At 43.6% G+C, this 26177-nt stretch overlaps 1 protein-coding gene across 1 annotated transcript in view; it reads right to left on the bottom strand.

Moving 5' to 3' along the window:
* The window catches only part of ctnnal1 (catenin alpha like 1), a 319864-nt gene that overhangs the window by 107310 nt on the left and 186377 nt on the right, over positions 1-26177 (bottom strand). Inside the window, exon 3 of the mRNA XM_033012208.1 lies at positions 22498-22685. Coding sequence (XP_032868099.1) covers positions 22498-22685 — 188 coding nt within the window. The remainder of the gene's footprint in view (positions 1-22497; positions 22686-26177) is intronic.

Genomic DNA, 26177 nt, shown 5'->3' with positions numbered 1-26177 from the left:
TAGATGCTGCTGCACCCGCTGAGTTTCTCCAGCATTTTTGTGTACCTTCGATCTTCCAGCATCTGCAGTTCCTTCTTGAATAGTTTGTTAGGTAGATTGCTTCTTCTGACACTATCACAGGCCCATGTTAGCTCCCAATGTATAGCCTCAAGGATCTCAATACCATCCCAAATGCTCTTTCTCTTCTTCGAGTGGTTATGGGCCAGAGAATCCCAGGAGATGTTGCATTTCTTCAAGATAGCAATGAATTATTTTCTTCATCTGCCTGGTAGCAATTGAGTCCCCCTTTTACTGAAATTTGTGTCACCTGCCCAACATAATACACTGAATTTAACTCGGGCCTCAATGCTTGACAATGAAAAAAGATTAAACAACTGCAGATGTTGGTAATCTGAAATATAAACAGAAATGACTGGAAAATCTCAACAGCACAGGGAACAAATGTGGAGAGAGAAACAGAGTTATTGTTTCAGGTCAAAGACCTTTTATCAGAATGTGTAGGAAGGAACTGCAGATGCTGGTTTACACCGAAGATAGACACAAAATGCTGGAGTGACTCAGCAGGACAGGCAGCATCTGAAGAAGGGTCTGAAGGGTCTCGACCCGAAACATCACCCATTCCTTCTATCCAGAGATGCTGCCTGTCCCGCAGAGTTACTCCAGCATTTTGTGTCTATCTTTTAGTCATAGAGTGATACAGTGTGGAAACAGGCCCTTCGGCCCAATTTGCCTACATCGGCCAACATGACCCAGCTACACTAGTCCCACCTGCCTGCTTTTGATCCATATCCCTCCAAACCTGTCCTATCCATGTTCCTGTCTAACTGTTCCTTAAACGTTGGGATAGTCCCAGCCTCAACTACCTCCTTTGGCAGCTTTGTGTGAAAAAGATACCCCCGCAAATTCCTATTAAATCTTTTCCCCTTCACCTTGAACCTATGTCCTCTGGTCCTCAATTCCCCTACTCTGGGCAAAAGATTCTGTGCATCTACCCGATCTATTCCTCTCATCTATTTATACACCTCTTTCAGATCACCCCTCATCCTGCTGCGCTCCAAGGAATAGAGACCCAGCCTACTCAACCCCTCCCTATAGTCCTGGCAACATCCTCGTAAAACTTCTCTGAACCCTTTCAAGCTTGACAATATCTTTCCTGTAACATGGAGTCGAGAACTGAACGCAATATTATGTCATATGCCGCTGGTTATATTTTTGTACACTGCTTCTAATAAATAATTTTTTTTTTAAAAATCTATATATATATATTCAAAATGCAGTCTCACCAATGTCTTGTACAACTGCAACATGACCTCCCAACGTCTATATTCAATACTCTGACTGATGAAGGCCAAAGTGCCAAAAGCCTTTTTGACCACCTTATCTACCTGCGACTCAACCTTCAAGGAACCATGCACTTGTTCTCCCAGATCCCTCTGCTGTACAACACTACCCAAAGGCCTACCATTCACTGTGTAAGTCCTGTCCTTGTTAGATGCCCCAAAATGCAATACCTCACCTTCCTCTGTATTAAATTCTATCAACCATTCCTCAGCCTATCAGGCCAATTGATCCGGATCCTGCAGCAATCTTTCACAACCATCTTCACTATCTGCAAAACCACCCACTTTTGTATCATCAGCAAATTTGCTAATCTTGCCCTGCATGTTCTCATCCAAATCATTGATGTAGATGACAAACAGTAACGGGCCCAGCACCGAACCCTAAGGCACACCACTAGTCACGGTAGTAACTTTTACAGGAGTCACAGGAGAGAATTTTATCAGAACTTTGACCTGGAAGAGGACACTGATGTTTGACAATTGATTATGATTTATGTATTATTGACTGGCCCATTAAAAGATGGCAAAATATCAGGCTCATTGTATAACAATTTAAGCAATTTAAGAACTGGATTTTGCTGGCCCGGTGGCCCCGGGTAACGCCCCACCACCCAACTCACCCAGAGCCCAAATCTCTCACAGCTACGCTCCATGTGCCCGTACATCTTCTCCATCTGACAAGGGTTTTCCCTTTGGTAATAACCATCTCCGAACTCACTGGTTTGGACTTGAACGCATCAGGGCCTCATCCAGTGCAATGATATGATCCTTAAGTGCACTCAACAGCCTTGATAGCAGGCAAAGATGGGCATTTTAAATGTCTCACAAATATATGCACAGCCAATTAGTTTCCATGATGACAGGAAAGCAGTGAATCAGGATAGCTGTGATAAAGAGCAGTTCAAACAGTAAATAACCCAAATTCATTTTTTTAACATTGGAGTTAACATAAAATGCAAATAATTAAATATGAGCACAACATAAATTAATTTTAAAGAGTACTGTCACCCAGTTATCATGGCTGACTTTAATCTACATATAGATTGGGCTAACCAAATTGGTAACCAGACTGAGGAGGAGGATTTCCTAAGCCAATATGTAAAGGAACTAACTAGAGGGCAGGCCATCCTAAACTGGGCATTGTGTAATGAGGAAGGATTAGCTAGCAATCTTGTTGTGCAAAGGGTAACAGTGACCATAATATGGAAGAATTCTACATTAAAATGGAGGGTGACACGGTTAATTCAGAGACAAAGGTCCTGAACTTAAAGAAAGGTAACTTTGACGGCATGAGATGGGAATTGGCTAGGATAGATTGGCAAATTATACTCAAAGGGTTGATGGGTGGATATGCAATGGCAAAGATTTAAAGATCACATGGATAATTACAACAATTGTTCATCCTTGTCTGGTGTAAAAAAAAACAGGCAAGGCGGCTGAACCGTGGCTAACGATGGAAATTAGGGATAGTGTTAAATCCAAGGAAGAGGCATATAAATTGGCCAGAGGAAGCAGCAAACCGGAGGACTGGGAAAAATTTAGAATTCAACAGAGGACAAAGGGGTTAATTAAGCATGAAGCTTGCTGAGAGTATAAAAACTGACTGTAAAAGCTTCTGCGAAGAGGAAAAGATTAGTGAAGACAAATGTAGGTCCCTTATAGTCAGAAACAGGTGAATTTAGAATGGGAAGCAAGGAAATTGCAGACCAGTTAAACTCGTACTTTGGCTCTCTCTTCACTGAGGAAGACACAGACAATCTCCCAGAAATACTAGGGGATCGAGGATCTAGTGGGAGGGAGGAACTGAAGGGAATCCACATTAGTCAGGAAATGGTGCTAGGTAAACTGTTGGGACTGAAGGCAGATGAATCCCCAGGGCCTAATGGTCTGCATCCCAAGTACTCGAAGAGGTGGCCCGGGATATTGTGGATGCATTGATGATCATTTTCCAATGTTCTATAGACTCTGGATCAGTTCCTGTGGACTGGATGGTAGCTAATGTAACCCCATTTTTTAAGAAAGAAGGGAGAGAGAAAACAGGGAATTATAGGCCAGTTAGCCTGACATCGGTGGTGGGGAAGATGCTTGCGTCGACTATTAAAGATGAAAGAGCAGCACATTTGGAAAGCAGTGACATGATCGGTCAAAGTCAGCATGGATTTATGAAGGGGAAATCATGCTTGACTATTCTGGAATCTTCTGGAATTTAATGAGGATGTAACAAGTAGAATGGTATATCTAGACTTTCAAAAAGCCTTTGACAAGGTCCCACACAAGAGATTAGTGTGAAAAATTAGAGCACATGGTATTGGGGGTAGGGTATTGACATGGATAGAGAACTGGTTGGCAGACAGGAAGCAAAGAGCAGGAATTAACAGGTTATTTTCAGAATGACAAGCAGTGACTAGTGGGATGCAGTATAATGTGGATAAATGTGAGGTTATCCACTTTGGTGGCAAGAAACAGAAGGCAGATTATTATCTGAATGGTGTCAGATTAGGAAAAGGGGAGGCGCAAGTAGACCTGGGTATCCTTCCACATCATTCAATGAATGGAAGCATGCAGGGCCCTGGTGGACCACACCTGGAGTATTGTGTGCAGTTTTGGTCTCCTAATTAGAGGAAGGACATTCTTGCTATTGAGGGAGTGCAGCGTAAATTCACCAGGTTAATTCCCGGGATCGTGAGACTCACATATGATGAAATGGATTGATTGGCCTTATATTCACTGGAATTTAGAATGATGAGAGGAGATCTTAAAGAAACATATACAATTCTTAAAGGATTGGACAGACTAGATGCAGGAAAAATGTTCCCGGTGTTGGGGGAGTCCAGAACCAGGGATCACAGTTTAAGAATAAGAGGTAGGCCATTTACGACTGAGATGAGGAAAAACGTTTTCAGCCAGAGAGTTGTCAATCTGTGGAATTCTCTGCAACAGAAGGCAGTGAATGCCAATTCACTGGATGTTTTCAAGAGAAAGTTAGATATAGCTCTTAGGATAAGAGAATCAAGGGATATGGGGGAGAAAGCAGGAACTGATTTTGGATGATCAGCCGTGATCATATTGAATGCCAGTGCTGGCTCGAAGTGCTGAATGGCCTACTCCTGCACCAATTTTTCCTATGTTTGCATTTATTTGTGCACTGTAAATCTTTCAGGATAGTGGTTACAGAATATTCTCAAGGGGGAAGGTGAGCAGCCAGATGTCATTGTGCATGTTGGCACAAGTGTTAGAGATAGGAAAAAGTATGGGGTCCTGTAGAGTGAATATAGGAAGTTAGGCAAAAGATTAAAAGCAGGACCGCAAGGCTTTTGATCACTGGATTACTCCTGTACCACAAACTAATGTGGATAGGATTAGAAGATTAAGCAGGTGAATGCATGGTTGAGGAGTTGGTGCAGGAGGCAGAGATTCAGATCTTTGGCCCGTTGGGATCTCTTCTGAGGTAGAGGTGATCTGTACAAGAGGGACGGGTTGCATCTGAACTGGCGGGGAACCAATCTCCTGGCTAACAGGTTTTCTAATACTACTCAGGAGGATTTGAACTAGGATGACAGGGATTGGGTTACAACACAGTTGTAAGGCAGGTGGGAGGCAGGAAATCAATGACAGCATGTTCAGTAGATAGGATAGGCAGGGGCCATGGCAGAGAGTGAGCCAAGCTGGCTGAATTAAATTACATTATTTCAATGCAAAGACCTGATGGGTATAGGCATGGATTGGTATGTGCACTATCTCACAGGCATTAAACCAGGCTGACTATCCCTAGTCAATCCCTACCATTCCAAATGCATGTATATCATATCCCTCAGAATCTTCTCGAATAACTTTCACAACACAGTATGGCTATATTCCAGTTTTTTCTTCGCAGCCCTTCTTAAATAGTGACACAACATTTTCTATGCTCCAGTCTTCTGACGCGACACCCCAGGCAGTGGAGATTCCAGATTGGATTCTCAGCAAGACGGGGTTTGTGGCTGGACTCCAGTGGCAGAGTGACTTGACAAATTTGGCCTTGCAGAACAATCGCCAAGTCCCAACCTTTCACGTTGCATAGTGCAAGCAATGGAAATCTGGGACTTATTCCAGTTGCACTGGCTGAAGGCCAATGATTTTAAGCACGCTTCTGCCTATTAACTGGACACAAAGGCCTGAATGAGCAAAATAATGGGCAGTAGAAGGGGAAGAAAATTCCAAATTAGCTCAATATTTATGATGAACGATGTGTGCAAGAACCAGAGGAGCTTTGGTTGAGTTATTTTCTGGATCACGAACAAGAACGGGATCTCAGGTGACAAGTGTGTGCCTCTGTGAGACTTTAAACTGGTAATTCCCATGCTTGAAGCTCAGGTTTATTTTTAAACTAAAGGGAGCATTAACTGGATGACGAATTAGGAGTATTCTCTTCTCCCATTTGGTTAATACCTCTATCTCCATATTTAAGATACTATCTTAGTTTAATTAATTACACACAACCTAGATGTGCAGCAATGACCCTCATATCATTTTTTTTTGTGGGGGGGGGGGGGGAAGGGAGAGGGGGGGTGTTATGTATGCAGCTAATTAGTTTCCATGATGACAGAAAAGCAGTGAATCAGAATAGCTGCAATAATGAGCACTTCACATTGCTCAAGCAACTAAGCCGGAAAATAATTAGTTTAGATTTCAATTAGTTGGGCAATCCAGCTGTTCTCTGAAAAATCCTGAAGATATCTCTTAACAACAAGTAGACCCTGATGCAACACGTAATGGAACCATCATTTTAGACTGCACAATGGCACAGAACATGTCCGTGAATTTCTTATCTGTGAAGCTGTGAGCAAGATGATCTCAATGGAAATGTTCATTCCACTGTTCTGACATGAAAAGTTGTGTTTAACATACATAGGCAATTGCCAGCTGTGATTATGAGAGAATTGTTACTCGTGGTGAGAAAACAAAAACCAATGAGGAACATGACAAACACAAGCAGCAGATGGATTGCAAGGTTGATAAGTGTGAAGTGATGCATTTTGTTAAAAAAAGACAACAGTAGAAATTGTACTCAAAATGATAAGAGGGTCATTGCTGCAGAAGAGTAAATGTATTTGGATGTACAAATGGACAGGACTTGAAAGACCGCACCTCTGGTTGATAAGACAATTATAAAATAAGTTACATTTTTTTAACCTATTGCGCTATAATTTAAAAACCAAGAGATAATGATAGCCTATGTTTAAAACAAAGTCAGAATACTACAGGAGCCCATGGCACAGATGGGTATCGAGTTTCTAAAGATGCACATTCATCATTATATTACCCGGTACAAGAAAAGACGAAGAGGAATGATTTGAAAAGATAGAAGAGCTGAAATCAATACACATTACAAGCTGAAATAAGAAATGTTTGAAATTATGAAAACATGAGTTAGGGAAGCTGTAGATGCAGGATGAAACAGATCAGAGGAGAGTAAATCAGCTTTTCTTGTGCAACCGTGGCTAGGCAATTGATTTTCAAGCATAATCACACACGCAGAAACGGTCAATGTCTATCTGAGGTTTGTTCGAAAAAGTGCATGTAGGAAAGGACTGAAGAGATATGAACAAATGTGGACAAATATGACTCCTTGCGTGAAATGCAGCAACAAGTTGTGTTAATTCTGTAATTTCTATCCAGCCTTGTACAAAACAATGAACAGGTCATTTTAAATCCCTGATAAATGAAAAAGCAGCTAAACCGACACGGCTGCCTTGTCCAGCAGATTGAAAATTTCATCCAGCAATTTTGGGTGCAGTTCTTGAATATACACATGATATATAGATCAGAGAATGGAATTTAATGAAGCTAAGAAGGCGTTGGAATTTTAGTTGGCGTGAGGATGTTTGAATGTTTAGTTGCCCGTGACCAATCATTTCCAGCATCCTTATGTCAAAGACTTAAAGTTTGAACAAATCTGTCAGATTGTTGTGATTATATTTTAAGAAGTTTTGCTAAATGTTGAACCCTTGAGAGAGAGTCATTTACCAAAATGGTTTATGGTTGTTTTGGTTTATCATTTTTTAAACGTTGCTCGAGTTGTGTCCACCTGTTTGTTTATCCACTTGTCCTTTTAATTTCAAATTGTTTACTGCTTGCAATGTACATTGGAACAAGTAGTTCTGAAGTCTGTTTTTTTTTTTGAATCAATAATCATTACCTTTATGAAATTATTCTGTATTTTTGATTATTCTGTATCTTCTTTTTTTAAATTTCTATATGCACTACTACTACGGACTGACGCAAAACTGCATTCCGTTGTACCCATACTTAGTATTTGTGCAATGACATTAAAGTTGAATTGAATTGAATTTAACTCCTGAACAATCCCTACCAAGGCTAAATTAGTCTTTATTTCTCCTTTTTTCCTCTCCTTCTAGTCTTAGTAGTGGAGTTATATTTACTAAGATTTAAGACCATAGGTTCAGCCTGTACCACTTTCGATCTTTATATAATAGTCTCTCATGTTGTTGCAGCAGATTTTTATATTGTTCAAGAGATTACTCCCTCTAGCCACTGTTGAACTACATGGTTATGGAGAATGTCGTAATACGCACGTGAGCTCTCCGTGAGACCTTCAGAGCTTCTTCACAGATAAGTCTTTATAACATAGTCTTTTGATTAATAGTTTCTTTATTGTTGAAGAAAACAATAAGGTATACATCCAACCTTATGCTCCGACTCGTAGACTTTAATCTTCGTCAAACTCCAGCATATCGCTTAAACATTAGAAAATTCCTCGTGTCTCGGTTAAACATCACATGGTCGAAGAGTTAACCTTCCCCATGTGAGTGCAAAACTAAACACTAAGCTTCTGCGCAAAAGAAACCTAGCTCCAAACACGCCACATAAATCTCACCCACATAATAAAGGGCAGCCTAAAATTTAAAGACACATGCCATAATTAATGACACACAAAATAAGCCAAATGGCCACTACACATGTTACCATCACTCTCTCCTAAAGACTCCTTTACTACTTTATTATTCATTATTCCTAAATCTAAAAATGTCAGTGGCTAGATTCATTCCTTAAAACACCATTCTTATTCAGTTTCATATTATTACTGTTAACATGGTCTGTGAATTGATATCTAGATTTAAGTCGCCATGACTATTGCATTACATTGGGTACACGCACTTTCACATTTCAGACTGTTCCAATGTGTTCTGCCCTAGTTTTTCTGCTTCCCAACTCCACCCAATCTGATTCTGCTTCATCATTTCAAGCTGTGAATTTGATCCTTCACCTCTACTGCTTCTATCTCATTCTTTAATATTCAGGAAACCCTCCATCTTTCTATTCTGTTAATCTCTTTTAAGACAAATTTTTTGCAATATTTAATTACAAATCCTGTTGAATCACATCTCCAATCTTTCAATTAACCTGTTGCTATTTATTTCTATTTGTGCCCTTAATTCACATACTTTGCTGGGCGCATTCTGATAACAAATCTTCAAATTGTTGGTGTTTTTTTAAAAACATTCTCCCCCTTATCTGGCTCTTAATTGAAAGTATTCTCAAATATTTATGTGATCTGCCTTTTTCTATCATAAACCAGGTCACCCCTCCACACGATCAATCTTCTCCTTGAGTTTCCCCTCATGAGAACCCTCCAACGAACGAGATGATCTAACATATTTTCCAGAGCCTCACATTATTCCATTGCACAAAACACTGGTCCCACCCAACAGAAAAGACCCCTCTCCCCAGTTCCACTAACCCAAGTCTAAGTTTGCATGCGTTCAGGTAGTAATCGAAAAATTATTCACTGTATGTTTCTGACTATTAAATTTTGACCTAGCCTTTCACACTTTGCACAACCTCCTCTACTCTGTGCATATCATTGGTTCCCAAAGAAGAGATGTTTCTTGGTATAAATACCACCAACAATATGTCCTGGACCAACCACATTGCAACTGCGGCCAAGAGAGCACACTAATGCCTCTATTTTCTCAGGTGGTTCAGCCACCGGGTTGCACTTCGATGGCAGCCTCGCCAACAGTGTATCTGTCCTTTTCGTCTTTTTTTTGTTATTTTTAGTGTGTTTAAAAAGTATGTGTTAATGTTCTCTGGTTTGTTTTATGTGGGGGATGGGCGGGGGGGGTCGGGGGAAACTTTTATTTCAATCTCTTACCTTGCCGGAGATGCGATTGTTTTCTGGATCGTATCTCCGGTCACTCTGCGGCCTAACATCGTGGAACTGGAGGCCTTGCTCGGGACTGACTTTCAGCCTAAACCGCGGGACGTGGACTTACCATCGGATCCGATTCCTTGCCTGGGATCGACGCTCCAACCGTGGCCTCCGGGCTTTAACATCTAGGAGCTCGCAGTCTCGGGTTGAGACTGACGTCGGGAAGTTCCAAAAGCCGCACGACGTTCGACTAGCCCCGACCCGGGGTAGATCACCCGGCGCAGGGGAGCTGAGATTCCCCCCCGATGCAGGAGCTTGATCGCCCCGACGAGGAGGCCCGCCGTCGGCTAAGATCGTTCCGTCAACGGAAGGTTAGAGGCCCCCGACCGCTGGAGGACAAAGAAGGGAAAGATTGAACTTTTTTTCGCTTTCTATCACAGTGAGGAATGTGGAGGAGTCACTGTGGTGGATGTTTATGTTAAAATGTATTTTTGTGTTCTGTTGCTTTTTATTGGTATGTCTGTATGGCAAATCAAACTCCTCGTATGTTGCAAAACATACTCGGCTAATGATTATGTCTCCAATGACTCTTACAATTTCAAGAGATGCACCGAAGAAAACCTTCACAACTTCAGGATGCATCATTATTTGGTTTGGCAACGGTTCTGCACAAGACCATCAGTAATTGTAGAGTTGTGGATGAATTTCAGTCTATCACGAAGACCCGCACCCCTTGTCAAACCTCCTCCCTACCCCCCCCTCCCTCTCCCCCTTCGCCCAACATAATCAAGGACAATTTATGTCGCAAGCATTCCCTTTTCTCCTATCGAACAGAAGATACAAATGCTGGTAAGCACATACCACCAGATACAGAAACGATTTCTTCCCCTCTATGATCAGACTACTGAATAGTCCACCCCTAAGCTACGATGTAGGATAATAGGCAATAGGTGCAGGAGTAGGCCATTTGGCCCTTCGAGCCAGCACCGCCATTCAATGTGATCATGGCTGATCATCCCCAATCAGTACCCCGTTCCTGCCTTCTCCCCATATCCCCTGACTCTGCTATTTTTAAGAGCCCTATCTTGCTCTCTCTTGAAAGCATCCAGAGAACCTGCCTCCACCACCCTCTGAGGCAGAGAATTCCACAGACTCACCACTCTCTGTGAGAAAAAGTGTCTCCTCGTCTCCGTTCTAAATGGCTAACTCCTTATTCTTAAACTGTGGCCCCTGGTTCTGGACTCCCCCAACATCAGGAACATGTTTCCTGCCTCAAGCGTGTCCAAGCCCTTAACAATCTTATATGTTTCAATGAGATACCCTCTCATCCTTCTAAACTCCAGAGTGTACAAGCCCAGCTGCTCCATTCTCTCAGCATATGACAGTCCCGCCGTCCCGGGAATTAACCTTGTAAACCTACGCTGCACTCGCTCAATAGCAAGAATGTCCTTCCTCAAATTAGGGGATCAAAACTGCACACAATACACCAGGTGTGGTCTCACTAGGGCTCTGTACAACTGCAGAAGGACCTCTTTGCTCCTATATTCGATTTATCTTGTTATAAAGGCCAACATGCCATTCGATTTCTTCACTGCCTGGTGTACCTGCATGCTTACTTTCATAGACTGAAGTAAAAGGACCCCCCAGATCCCGTTGTACTTCCCCTTTTCCCAACTTGACGCCATTTACATAGTAATCTGCCTTCCTGTTTTTGCTACCAAAGTGGATTACCTCACATTTATCCGCATTAAACTTCATCTACCATGCATCTGCCCACTCCCCCAACCTGTCCACCCTGCATTCTCCTAGCATCCTCCTCACAGTTCACAATGCCACCCAGCTTTGTGTCATCTGCAAATTTGCTAATGTTACTTGAATCCCTTCATCCAAATCATTGATGTATATTGTAAATAGCTGCCGTCCCAGCACAGAGCCTTGTGGTACCCCACTAGTCACTGCTTGCCATTCTGAAAGGGACCCGTTAATCCCTACTCTTTGTTTCCTGTCTGCCAACCACTTCTCTATCCATGTCAGCACTCTACCCCCAATACCATGTGCCCTAATTTTGCCCACTAATCTCCTATGTGGGACCTTATCAAATGATTTCTGAAAGTCCAGGTACACTACATCCACTGGCTCTCCCTTGTCCATTTTCCTAGTTACATCTTCAAAAAATTCCAGAAGATTAGTCAAGCATGATTTCCCCTTCGTAAATCCATGCTGACTCGGACCGATCCTGTTACTACTATCCAAATGTGCGGCTATCTTATCTTTTATAATTGACTCTAGCATCTTCCCCACCACCGATGTCAGGCTAACTGGTCTATAATTCCCTGTTTTCTCTCTCCCGCCTTTCTTAAAAAGTGGGATAACATTAGCTACCCTCCAATCCACAGGAACTGATCCCGAGTCTATAGAACATTAGAAAATTATCACCAATGCATCCACGATTTCTAGAGCCACTTCCTTAAGTACCCTGGGATGCAGACCATCAGGCCCTGGGGATTTATCAGCCTTCAGTCCCATCAGTCTATCCAACACCATTTCCTGCCTAATGTGGATTTCCTTCAGTTCCTCTGTCACCCCAGATCCTCTGGCCACTACTATATCAGGAAGATAGTTTGTGTCCTCCTTAGTGAAGACAGATCCAAAGTACCTGTTCAACTCATCTGCCATTTCCTTGTTCCCCATAATAAATTCACCTTTTTCGGTCTTCAAGGGTCCAACTTTGGTCTTGACTAATTTTTTCCTCTTCACATACCTAAAGAAGCTTTTACTATCCTGCTTTATATTCTTGGCTAGCTTACCTTCGTATCTGCCTCATTGCGGACCTTACACTTTGTTTCTGCAACTGTAATGTTATAGTGCTGTAACATTATATTCTGCACACTGGAATTTTTCTCTTTGCACTACGTTTTGTACTTTGTATGACTTGATTGTACACTTTTATGGTATGATTTGCTTAGATTGCATGCAAACAAAGTTTTCCCACGAATCTCAGTAATTATGACAATAATAAACAAATATCAATACCGACCAATAGTGGGATTTACGACACTGTGCCTCAGCAGAACCCACTGACTTGTATTCGAAGATATCCCAAGTTCCCAAGTAGATGACTCTGCAAATGTGGTCTTGGGGGGGGGGGGGGGGTAGCTGAATACAGAGGTGTAGTCAACGACTTTGTTGAGTGGTGTGGGCTGAATCACCTGCAGCCCAACACTGACAAGACTAAGGAGTTAGTAGTGGACTTTAGGAGGAGAGGAACACCCCTGTCCCGTCTCCATCAATGGTGTGGATGTGTACTTTACCAAAGAGTATAAATCCCTTGGAATGTACCTGAACAGTAAGCTGAACTAGTCCAGGAATACTGAGGCCCTGTACAAGAAGGGACTAGAGCCGGCTGTACTATTTGAGAAGGCTCCACTCCTTCAATGTCTGCAGCAAGATGCTGCAGATGTTCTACCAATTGGTGGTAGCCAGTGCCACCTTCTTCGCTGGGGCAGCAGAGCAAAGGCCACGGATGCCAACAGGATTCACCAACTCATCAGGAAGGCTGGCTCTGTCCTGGGGGTGGAGTTGGGTTCACGAGAGGTTGTCTTGGAGGGGAGGAGGCTCCTCAAACTGCGGAGCATCTTGGGCAATACAGACCATCCCCTCCATGACACACTAGTCAACCTGAGCAGTGAGGAGTACCTTCATCAACAGACTGGTTCCACCAAGATGAAGTCCAGACCACCACAGGAGATCCTTCTTCCCTGTGGCTATCGAACTGTACAACCCCTCCCCTGTCAAAAGGTATCAAAGGTATTTTATTAGTCACATTCACATACACCCAGGTGTAGTGAAGTGAAATGCTTTTTGCCATTTTGCAGCACACAAAAAAAGAATACAGACATAACACCAATGAAAGTCTTAAACACAAAGAACATCCCCCCACAGTGGTTCCCACCATGAGGGAAGGCACAAAGTCCAGTTCCCAACCCCAGTTCACCCATAGTTGGGCCCATTGAGGCCTCCACAGTTGCCTCTACGGAGGCCCGATGTTCCAGGCCGTTCTCGCCGGGTGATGTTGCTCCGGCGTCGGGAGAGTCCTCCCAGTGGCCTGGGAACCCTGGAACGGCCGCTTCCGCACTGGAGGCCGCGGCTTCCGAAGCCAACAAGGCCGCGCAGGTTGGAGCTCCACAACTGGCGATCTCATCTAGAGATCCCAGGCTCCCGGTGTAAAGTTCGGCGCCGCCGCCCGCAGCTGGTCGCTCCACAGTCCCGCAGCTCCGCGATGTTTTACCCGGCGGTCTCAGCTCACCGGAGCTCCAGCGCGGCGACCCGGGCAAGGCAACGCCCACTCCGCGATAGCGCTCCAGCGCTGTGCCGACGCCGAAGCCGAGGTTCTGGGCGGTCCCCGACAGGAAATGCCGCTCCAGGCCCGCTGGTAGGCCGCGAGGACGGGTCGAAGCTGCAGCCCGGAGGAAAGCCGCCTCTCCGACCAGGTAGGGACCCTGAAAGATAGTTTCCCCCTTCCCCCCCCCCCCACCCCCCACCCCCCACATAAAAAAAGTCTAGACCTCCAAACAAAACACTTAACTAACTAAAATAAAAAGTAAAAAGATGAAGAGACAGACAGCTGCTGGCTGGGCAGCCATGCACAGGACAGCGCCCCCATGGAGTGTGTCATGGAGTAGACTGACTACCCTCCCTTCCCTTCCCCTTCCCTTCCCCTTCCCCTCCACCCCCAAATCTTTGCACATCCCCAGTCCTTTCCACTCGTCACTTTAATTTCATGTTTCATGCAACTTCTGCTTTATGCAGACTATTGGCAGATCAATTTCCATCCTGGGATAAATAAAGTTCTATCGTATCGCATTGTTCTTCGTCAGCTAGCTTCAGTTAACTAGTTCTGGATGATTATCTAACTGGTAGATTGCAGACTCCTTGTTTATCTTTCAAATGAAATTCAAAGCAGATAGCGACTACAGGCTTAAGAAAATCCAACATTTAAAACCAAATTAATAAATAAGTATGGAAATTGACATTTAATAAATGGAAACTAACAGATCAATATTTAATAATCTTCCTCACTAAAGCCTTCTCTCTAGAGGTAGTATATGTTGTTTGCTACACAGTGTAGGTGGTAAGGAGGAGGTTTCCTTGCCCATGTTTGGCCCGTGCCATGAGACTTCATGAGGCTGGAGTCAACATTGAGGACTTGCACTTGTTTGCTCTGTACCATCTTTGACAGGGACGATCCTGCTCATGGGGCAGAATGTATTGAGGCATATTTATCATGTTGGTGCTTGACTAATCTCTATGACAGCTCACCCAATATAGATATTAATCCCGAGATGCATAACAATGTCTGATATTTACATTGGGGGGGCTGGACTTGGGGGAACTTTGTTGTGTTTATATTAGATATCTAATGGGCCTTTCCAACTTGGGCGTCTTTTTAGGCGACTGCAGGAGACCTTGTGTTCGCCACATGTTCGGGGGTAGTTGCGGGGAGTCACCTTCATGGTCGTGAGGATTTCCCGCATTCTGGGAACTAGTTGAGGCCTCATTATGGTCACTGCGAATTTTTCAACATGTTGAAAAATTAGCGGCGACCTGAATGAAGCCGCCATGGAGAGTAGCGAGAATTCACGTGCCGTAGGTGGGTCGCCAGGAGGTCCTAGTGGGTTTCCAGGAGATCGAAGGTTCTCGTAGGTTGTAGCCGGTGCTGACCGGTGAATTTCATTGGCTCATTGGGGAATAAAAACGTAAGCAGTAGCTTTCAGAACCAAGGATAACCGACCGGTAATGTTAATGTCCGCTGAGCTTCACAGACGAGTATCTCTGGCTTCTTAAAAGTTGTCACCACGCCTTCTCCCCCCTTCCCCCCCTCTTTTAAAGGACTTACGTGACCCTTCCCGTACACTGTGCTTTCACCGTCTTAATTACAGCGCCAACCTTCCTGTTCATCGCGGTGTATGTCTGTATCACATTGGCTTTGCACCATGTGAATTTCATTCAGACAGCGCTCCCTCCGCTTGCCCTGTCCCCCGCCTGCATAACGGGCTGGTGAAGGAAGCGGTGTGTGTGTGTGTGTGTGTGTACATGTGTGTTCCACTCCGACAGTCGCCGGCAGTCGCCTGAAAAATCGCCTAAGTAGGACAGGCCCATAAGTCAATGCCAGGTGGTTCTTCTGGTACAACTAAGCAGCTTGATGGGGCACTTCAGAAAGCAGCTGAGAGTCAACCATATTGGTGACTCTGGAGTCAGTACATGGACAGATAGGCAAGAATGATCAGATTTTGTTTTCCTGAATAACACGAGTTAACCTGACGCATTTTTGTGACTATTCCATTGCTTTTGTGGTCATCATTATTAATGAATTGTTTTCAAGTAATTCCAGATTATTAACTGAATTTAAATTGCACAACTGCTGTGGTTGGTCGGAGTCCAGGTCTGGATTTTTTATCAAGGCTTCTGGGCTACTATTCAATTCAATTTATTGTCATTTGGACCCCTTGAGGTCCAAACGAAATGCCGTTTCTGCAGCCATACATTACAAACAAATAGACCCAAGACACAACATATTTTACATAAACATCCATCACATTGCTGTGATGGAAGGCCAAAAAAATTTTCTCTCCACTGCACTCTCCCCCCCCCATGTCAGAGTCAAAGTCAAAGCCCCCAGCGGGCGATGGCGAATTGTCCCGTGGCCATTAAAACCACGCTGGGTGATGCAAGGTCGCACACCGGGTCTTGGTGTTAGAGCCCCCGGCGTGCGCTCGCAAACTCCCGCGGCCATTCCAAGCCGCGCGGGGCGGTGATGTAAGGCCCCGCTCCAGGTGCTCTTCAACCCCGCAACTCGGGCGGGAGAAGTCGCCGCTGCGGAAGCCCCGAAAAGCGGTCTCCCTCCAGTGACCCGCGGGCTCCCGGTGCCGCCGTCCGCCAAACCCGCAGTTGCAGCCACCGAATCTCCGGGGGTCGGGTCGCAGCAGCGTCCACCACAGCTCCACCCGCTCTGGACTCGGCCAGCCCCGTGACGGTGAGGTGAGTAGTCAGCACCAGAGCCCCCGGTTTTCCTGTTGGAGGCCGCTCCTCGTTGCAGCCCCAACGACAACGGAGACCCGACAAAGAAAAGGTCGGGTCTCCCGTGCAGGGAGAGATTTAAAAGTTACCCCCAACCCCCCCACACCACCCCCACCCCCCCACACACATACCCCAACAAAAAATAACAAAAACTACATTAAAACATAGACATAAAATAATAAAAACGCAGACGGACTGCAGAGGCCGCTGCAGACGAGAGTCGCGCCGCCTACCGGATTTTGGTAATTGAAGCATTGCACCATTATCTGATACATGAAAAGCAAATGAAATTATGTTTCTTTCCCACAGAGTTGAGAATGCCACAGGGTAGGAATTTAGACCGTATAGAGTGACATCTTCTCACATCAGTGAAGAGAAAAAGATTAGGTGCTGAAATTGCAATGTGTCGTTTCATTTAGCTGTGGATTTCATGACATTGGAAGGCAACTGCCCACATATTCTTCAACTCTCACTATCAGCAGTACCATACAACCATTTCAGCGTGTTGTTTAATTTTTTAGACGTAAACTAAATACTGTAACAGGGACAAATTTAAAATTCACGAAAGAATGTCAACAACCAGCTATATATCTAAATTACCTTCACATTCCATTCAGTTACATCTGTGAGAAATTCTTCGCCAACATAGACCCATCCTACAATTAATATACCTCAAGTGCGAAATTAGCATTTTCACTTGCAGTAAAAGCAGTGAATTTCCAGAATGTATTTACAACTGTTTTCCAGGTAAATTATTTTAGTACTGAAGTGGATACAGGAAATGAAAAAGTCAATCATGAGTAAGGAAGCAGTAGAAGGGTTTCGGCCCGAAACGTTGCCTATTTCCTTCGCTCCATAGATGCTGCTACACCCGCTGAGTTTCTCCAACACTTTTGTCTACCTTCGATTTTCCAGCATCTGCAGTTCCTTCTTAAACATAAGTATTGGTTATTAATCTGTGCTATGAAAATACTTTGCAAAATGTGACCTTAAGAACTGTGAGGAATGAGCTAATAGAGAAAATGAATGATTTTGATAAGAGTTGATATGGATAGAATGGTGCTGCATAATTAGAGACCTGTATACCAGATATTTACCAAGGGATTCAATAGGGAATCTGGAAGATAGACACAAAGTGCTGGAGTAACTCAGCGGGTCAGGTAACATCTCTGGAGAACGTGGAACAGCGCCAATTTACATCAGGACCCTTCTTCAGACTGATTGTTGTAGGGAATAAAGGTGGGGCCAGACAAAGAGCACAAACACCAACATGGACTGGTTGACTGGTTTTGCTTTGCTGTTTATACAATTAATGTTATCTGCTGATCAAGTCTTACACAAATGCAAAAGAAAATTGGATATCCAGTAGCGTAGGACAGTTATTAAAGGTAACAAATAAACTGCAAACTTTGTAAGAGCTGCAAAATAGAATAAGGAGAAAAAATCTGAAAGGTAAATTATCGGTAACATTGGGTAAAAAAAAGTGGCAAAGAGGCTTGTGCATGCATTGCAAATAATTGTAGATGTGAATATAACAGGGAATAAAGAAGACAAGAAACTGCAGATACAGGTTTACAAAAAAAAGAAACAAAGTGCTGAAAACAGGCTCTTCAATCTAACTTAATAATAATAATAATAATAAATTTTATTTATGGGCGCCTTTCAAGAGTCTCAAGGACACCTTACAAAAATTTAGCAGGTAGAGGAAAAACATGTAAGGGGAATGAAATAAATAGTAGAGACATGACTAGTACACAAAGTAAAGACAGAATTCAATACAAAACACAATATGAGGCAATTAATGCACAGATGAAAAGGGAGGGGGACGTGGGGCTAAGGATAGGCAGAGGTGAAGAGATGGGTCTTGAGGCGGGACTGGAAAATGGTGAGGAACACGGAATTGCGGATCAGTTGGGGGAGGGAGTTCCAGAGCCTGGGAGCTGCCCTGGAGAAGGCTCTGTCCCCAAAACTGTGGAGGTTGGACTTGTGGATGGAGAGGAGACCGGCTGATGTGGATCTGAGGGACCGTGAGGGTTGGTAGGGGGAGAGGAGGTCAGTGAGATATGGGGGGGCCAGATGGTGGAGGGCTTTGTAGGTAAGGATCAGGATTTTGTAGTTGATCCGGTGGGAGATGGGAAGCCAGTGAAGTTGTTTGAGGACTGGAGTGATGTGATGCCAGGATTTGGTGTGGGTGATGAGTCGGGCGGCAGCGTTCTGGACCAGTTGGAGTCGGTTGATGTAGGTGGAGCTGATGCCAAGGAGAAGTGAGTTGCAGTAGTCCAGTCGGGAGGAGCTGAAGGCATGGATGAGTCTTTCAGCAGCGGGAGGTGTGAGAGAGGGTCTGAGTTTGGCGATGTTGCGGAGATGAAAGTTAACCACATGCCCCATCTACAATAGTCCCCACCTGCCTGCATTTGGCCCATATCTCTCTAAACCTGTCCTATCCATGTACCTGTCCAAATGTTTCTTAAGCATTTTTATAGTACCTGCTCAATTACCTCCTCAGACAACTCGTACCATACACCCAAAACCTTTTGTGTAAAAAAGTTATCCCTCAGGTTTCTATTAAAACTTTCCTCCCTCACCTTACAACCTCTAGTTCACAATTCCCCTACTCTGGTCAGAAGACTCTCTGTGCATTTACCCAATATATTCCTCTCATGCTTTGGTACACCTCTAGAAGATCAGCCCTCATCCCCCTGCGCTCCAAGGAATAAAGCACTGATCAGACTGCATTTGGAGTATTGTGAGTAGTTTTGGGCCCCATATCTGAGGAAGGATGTGCTGGCATTGGAGAGGGTCCAGAGGTAGTTTACGAGAATGATCCCAGGTATAATTGGGTTAACATATGATGAGCGTTTTAAAGCAATGAGCCTGTACTCGCTGGTGTTTAGAAGGATGAGGAGACACCTCATTGAAACTTACCAAATAGTGGAAGGCCTGGATAGGGTGGATGTGGAGAGGATGTTTCCACTAGTGGGAGAGTCTAGGACCAGACGCAGTAGCCTCAGAACAAAAGGATATATGTTTAGAAAGGAGATGAGGAGGAATTTCTTTAGTCAGAGGGTGGTGAATCTGTGGAATTTATTGGGGAGGCCAAGTCACTGCGTATTTTTTAGACACAGATTGACAACTTCTTGATTATTAAGGGTATCAGGGGTTATGGGGAGTAGGCAGGAGAATGGGGTAAAGAGGGAAAGATAAATCAGCTATAATTGAATGGCGGAGTAGACTTAATGGCCGAATGCAGCTCCTATAAGGTGAACATAATAAAGTTCAAGTCTGCTCAACCTCCCCAAAGCTCAGGCCCTCGAATCCTGGCAACATCCTCTCAAATCTTCTTTGCACCCTTTCCAGCTTGACAGCATACTTCCTATAAAATGGTGACCAAAACTGAACACAATACTCCCAATGTGGCCCCATCAACCTCTTATATAACTACAACATGACCTTTCAACTTGTATACTTATAATCTATATATTCAACCGTATACTCAAATCCATATATACAACGTCTACACCTCTGACACAACATCTACAGTCAGGCAGCATCTCTGGAGAACGTGGATAGGGAATGACGAACATTTTTTGAAAAATAGCAGATGCTGGAAATCTGAAATGGAATAAAAAATACTGGTAACATTCAACAGGTCAGGCAGGATTTCTGGCATGAAAAGCCAAGTTAATGCTTTAGATTGAATCCCTTCTTCAGAACTGGAAAAGAGAGGGGGTGTGGTTGGTGGTGGGGACAGATTTTCAAGATAAGGGGCCGGTCATTTAAAACGGTATAAAGAAATTTCTTCTTGCGGAAGTTCGTAAATCTCTGGAATTCTGTGCCCCAGTAATGGATGATAGATTATTAGAAGTATTTAAAATAAAGGAAGATAAATTTTATGAAAATCAGGGGTTGTAAAGTCCCAACTGATCAACAGTATGGGTCTACAACTTTTCTTCATATCTCATTTCCTCTGGCCTCATCTTATTAGAGACATTACTTTACCCCACCCATTTCTTCCCTATTTTTCTGCAACTTAAAACTAAATTATTTCTCTCTATCCCAGTTCTAATAAAAAGTTTTTAACCCTACATGTTGACCCGGTTTCCTTTTCCACAGACTGTAAGGAAATGGCAGACTTGTTAAACAAGCATTTTGCATCTATTTTCACAGGAAGGAAAAAGTGCAAAATAGCAGTGATTTAAGATGAACAGAAATCTAGGACCTAATGGTTTCCATCCTGGGTATTAAAATAAATAAATAAATAAGGAAATTGCAGACACATTCATCAATTTTCCTAAAGCTCGTTAGACTGAAATATTGCAAACACTGGTACTTTATTTACAGATCAGTCAATTTAACTGGAATCTACGATAATGGTAACTACTGGAACTTATTATCCAGACCCATTGGCCAAGTATGTGAACAAATATCAGTTAATCAAGGCAAGTCAGTATGAACTTCTGAAAAATGTCATGCCTGGCTAATCAAGTTATTTTTTTCTAAAACTGGCACTTACACGTTGGATTAAAAAATAATCTATAGACAATGGACGTACATTTACAGAGATAATTAATTAAAGTCCCATTCAAGATGTTTTCCCAAAACGTAAAATATTACAGATTTGAAATTAATTTTGTTACACAGGATTGTGGAAAGAGAGAAAATGATGGTGATATTTTCCATAAATATAAGGGAAGATTCCACATACATACTTTGCATTTCCTTGAGTTATCTTAAATCAAGATTTGCTTGAAATGATTACATAGATACTTATATTATTTTGTGGTATACATTAAAATTGATTTACTCCAATGGGAAAATTCAGTGCATGGGGATGGACTCTAAATATTACAGTTAAGTGTTTGGGAGTGAAATCCAGAAAAAATCCAGGAAGGGTGGGCATTGTTCCCAACATCCCCAGAATCATTATTTAAAAGTTTTGTTATGCAGTGGCTGGTAAGGAAATTAAGAGTAAAATTGAATAATTGAATAATTCTGCCACAATACAAGTGAACGGTGGAACATTCAACATGCTGAATTGCCCATTAATCATCCTCCCTTCCAGAGTATATTTTATTTGACTTGAACACTGAATGTTATGCAACAAGCTACAAAAGGCTTCAGTGGTGTTTTTCAGGCATCGATATTGTACTTGGCAATTTATCACAATTTCTCCATTCCAAAATTCCTTTTGAAGGCACAAAATGAGTACAGTAACTAATTATATTTGTTTTCGGTTGCATTCCTGTAGCTACATTTTTTAGGTTTGGAAAATCTTTCGGAAAAAGGACTCAAGGTTGCTTCCCTGGATAATTTATTAAGATTTCAGTTGTCATTAAATCTTGTGTTTCCTATAGTTATATTTTCAAGTAACAAGCAAAGTGCACAGTTATCATGCTTAGCCACGACCAGCAGGCTGCTGAAGTCATTCAACATTCTTGGCCTGGGGAGAAACAATTTTTCTAAACTATAATAAACCAACATAAAAATTAAAACTAATAGCTTCTGAATTTGTCCCGACATCTTGCCAAATGTGGCCATTCTGTTCTTGCTTACTTGGGCAATGAGGCTGCATTACATCATTGGCACTCAGCCGATTAGAGTGCAATATGAAAGGACCCTTTATAGAGCTGATTCAATTAGCACTCTCATTCTCAAGAGCGTTTCTCAAGTGCAATATCTTTGTGGCCAGTTTTGTGCACCATTAATTTCCATTCTAACTATGGAAAATGCAACACTACCTGTAATATTTAACAAGAAAAAGCATTACTTTCATCAAAACCAGATGTATTATTTTGAAAAGGGGCACACTTTGCATTACATACTAGGTTACCAATTTCTTCACTTAATAATTCAGATTCACATTTAGATTTTGTACATGTTATAATATGACTTTTCGATGTAAAGCACTTGATTAAAATAGTTACATACCTTGCTTCTGGAGTTGATTATTTGCTTAATGACGACCCTGTCGGCCAGCACCAATACTTTAGTAACAGAAGATAGCAGTAATCGTGCAGCTTTTATCATTCCAGTCTTATCTGTGTAAACTGTTGCCCTTGCATCTGATTCTGGCTGGTCAAAGGAGCCCACATCAGTCAACTGTGCAATGCACTCCCCTATAAAGTGACAAAAAAATAAAATAAAACAGGCTTAAATATATTAAGATGTTAAAACATCAGGTTTAAAAGCCATTTAAGTGAAAAATACATTTACTTATCAAATAAATTCTCATATACACTTTAATCCAGTAATTTACAAAATGAAGCAGACTACTTCAAAGATGCACAGATATGTTTATGACCTTTTCATAAGTGGAAGAAACAAGTTAATTGAAAATCCAAAAGTTATTGTTGCAATGTAAGAGACGTTAATCATAATCTTAAATTTCAAGTTCTTATTTGCATCGAACATACCTGTATCAGCAAATGTTGACAGTTTGATATAACAACATATCCCTGCCTCACAGATGAGATTTAAGTAACAAACTGGAAGGAAAGAGGCAAAAATTTGATAATTTATGGAAGGGAAATACCCTGAACAATGGTTAATAAAAGTAATACTAAGGGGCGTCAAACACTTATATAATGCACAAACACCACAGCATTTTTTTCCTCAAGTCTTTTGTATTAGATAGTGTCATAAAGATGCACAGCACAGAAAACACAGCACAGCACAGCACAGATGGCCCTTCAGCCCATTTTGCCCACTTCGAACAAAATGCCCCATCTAAGCTAGTGCCATTTGCTCGCATTTAGGCTATATCCTTGAAACCTTTCCTATTCATGTACCTGTGCAAATATTTGTTTAAATGCTGTTGTTTTGTTGTTGCTACACCTGCCTCAACTACTTTCTCTGGCAGCTTGATCTGCTTGATCCACTCAAGACCTCGGCTGCTGTAGGACACATTGACCCGCGAATGTGCCATCCGTCACCTCACACAGTCACTGATCAACCTTCGTGGCCCGATACACCTCCTGCAGCCGACCTCACAACACCCAGAGTGCCTCCGAGAGTGCAGGAGGTTAAACCCCAGCCCGCTGACCAGCACCAATATTTTCCTGTATTCACTGCCACCACTGCCAATTTGAACTGAATGATGCCAAGACTTAAGGGCAGAGTTATAGGGAAAGGTTGGTCAGGCTAGGTCTTTATTCCTTGGAGTGTTGTAGACTGAGGAGTGACCTTATAGAGGAATATAAAATGACGGGATAGATTGGGTGAATGCACATGGTCGCTTACGCAGGGTAGGGGAGTCTAGAACCAGCGGACATAGGTTTAAGGTAAGAGGTCAAAGATTTAGAAGAAACCTGTTCATACCAGAAACCTGAATTAATGCGTTCTTCACGTTTCCCAATAATTTTCTACTATCCAACTATAAATATTTTGTTTAGAAACCAGAATACACCAGGGTTTGACCTCGAATATCAGATTTGATTTTATTTCCAGTTTCATTTTGCCATGTTTCTTGAAATAAACAATAGACAATAGGTGCAGGAGTAGGCCATTTGGCCCTTCGAGCCAGCACCGCCATTTAATGTGTTCATGACTGATCATCCCCAATCAGTACCCTGTTCCTGCCTTCTCCCCATACCCCCATGACTCCGCTATTTTTAAGAGCCCTATCTAGCTCTCTCTTGAAAACATCCAGAGAACCTGCCTCCACCGCCCTCTGAGGCAGAAAATTCCACAGACTCACAACTCTCTGTGAGAAAAAGTGTTTCCTCGTATCCGTTCTAAATGGCTTACTCCTTATTCTTAAACTGTGGCCCCTGGTTCTGGATTCCCCCAACATCGGGAACATGTTTCATGCTTTTAGCGTGTCCAAACCCTTAACAATATTATATGTTTCAATGAGATCTTCCACATTCAGTTGCCTGCCATTTGTGCACAAACCACCAAATTATCCCATAGTAACATTTGGGTGTCCAAGGCATAAACTTCAAACTGGCTATAGGTTTGTTCAGTTCTAGGATGTGCTTAGGTCTACAGCACTCCACCCAATGATCCTCAAAAAAACCTATAGCAACAACCAACAAAACATAGCAAGTTACTCGTTTTAAGTTAATACTAGACTAAGTGGGACCCATTGGGTCCCTGTCAACAGGAGGCTTAGTCCCTCAATGCAATTCCACCACTCACCCATAGTCCCCAACTGCACAGGCAGAACTAATTTCCCCTCATCCCTAGCACTCTCTTCCCCTCCTCTTCATATTTCCTCTCCTCCTCCCCTCCCCCAATCCCTTCCTCACCCCTACCCTCAGTTACTACCTCCCTCCCTCCATAACTCCTCTCCCCTCCCTACCCCCTCCTATCCCCAACCTCCCACCCCACTGCTCACCTCCTCCTATCCCCCTCCCACGATCCCTACTTACCTCTCCCACTGCCCTCCACACCCTACTTCCCCCACTCCCCACCTCCTCTCCCTCTAATCCCCCTTCTCCCCCACTCTCCCACCTCATCTCCTCCCTTTTCTTTTCCCACTCCTCCTACCCTTCCCCAATCCTCCCTCATCTCTCATTTTCCCTACCCTCAGTCACTCCCTCCCTCCATAACTCCTCTCTCTTCCCTACTCCCCTCCTCTCCCTCTATCCCCTCTCCTCCCCCCACTCTCCCTCCCCGGGATCTCGAGGTTGCCGCTCCTCTCCCTTCTTGCGTGCCCCGGAGGAGCATCAGCCGTCGGCGCCCCTTAGAGCCAGGCCTCGGATCCCCGTCGTGTGGGTGGGGAGTGGGGGGAGAGCTCGAAGAAAAGACCTGGGAAGAGTCATGTGGGAGGGGTGTATCACGGGGGAGGGGGGCAGAAGCCAGCGAGGGGGACGAGAGGGGAAGGGGCTGGAGCTGCTGGGCGTCGTGATGGCGGTGCATTTGGGACTCACAGCGAGTGCTGGATGCTCTCCTCCACCGATATCAGACTCTCCGCATTCTGTTTGGTGACATCTCCGACTCCACGCCAGGCCGCTTCCGGTCCTTCTGAAAATTGTGTCCGGTTGGAGACCTCCGCCAGCCATTCCCAGCTCCAGTAAAGACGCGATGGCGCAGGAAGGGGCGGACCATCCCGGGGAGTGATAGGAGAAGAGACCAATCTGCGCGGCGCTGACAGGCAGGAGAGGAGATCGATCTGCGCACGTGCGGTTTTTGCAATTTTTAAACCTCGCTAACTTTTACAATATACTACCGATCAGAACGAAACTTGTTGCACTCGCAGCACAGGAGAACAGTGAGTGAGCTGATGAAAAATTGTAGCGCTATCATTTACCGTTTTTGCATAAATAGAAAAACCGCACAAACCTGAAGAGCACAAGAACAGTTTTAGTTATGTACTAGACCAAGTGCAGACCCGTTGGGTCTGTTCCCCCAACGTGTGGTTGTGGGGGGGGGGGGGAGGCGGCATGCACGTCACACACTAACTATCCCCCCCCCCACGCTAATTATCCCCCTTGATATTATATTAATATTATTAATTTGCTCCTTTTACCCCATAACCACCCTATCTACTGACGCATAGCCCCCAACTTGCAGTCAAATCTAGAGGGGGGGGGGGTAGAGAGTGAGGGCAGAGAGAGAAGGGGCAGAGACAGAGAGAGAGGGGAGGAGGGGAGAGAGAGAGAGAG

The sequence above is a fragment of the Amblyraja radiata genome, chromosome 2 (assembly GCF_010909765.2).
Source record: "Amblyraja radiata isolate CabotCenter1 chromosome 2, sAmbRad1.1.pri, whole genome shotgun sequence".
Lineage (NCBI taxonomy): Eukaryota > Metazoa > Chordata > Chondrichthyes > Rajiformes > Rajidae > Amblyraja > Amblyraja radiata.
Note: the sequence above shows the minus strand (reverse complement) of the source record. Positions and strands in the feature narration are given on the sequence as shown.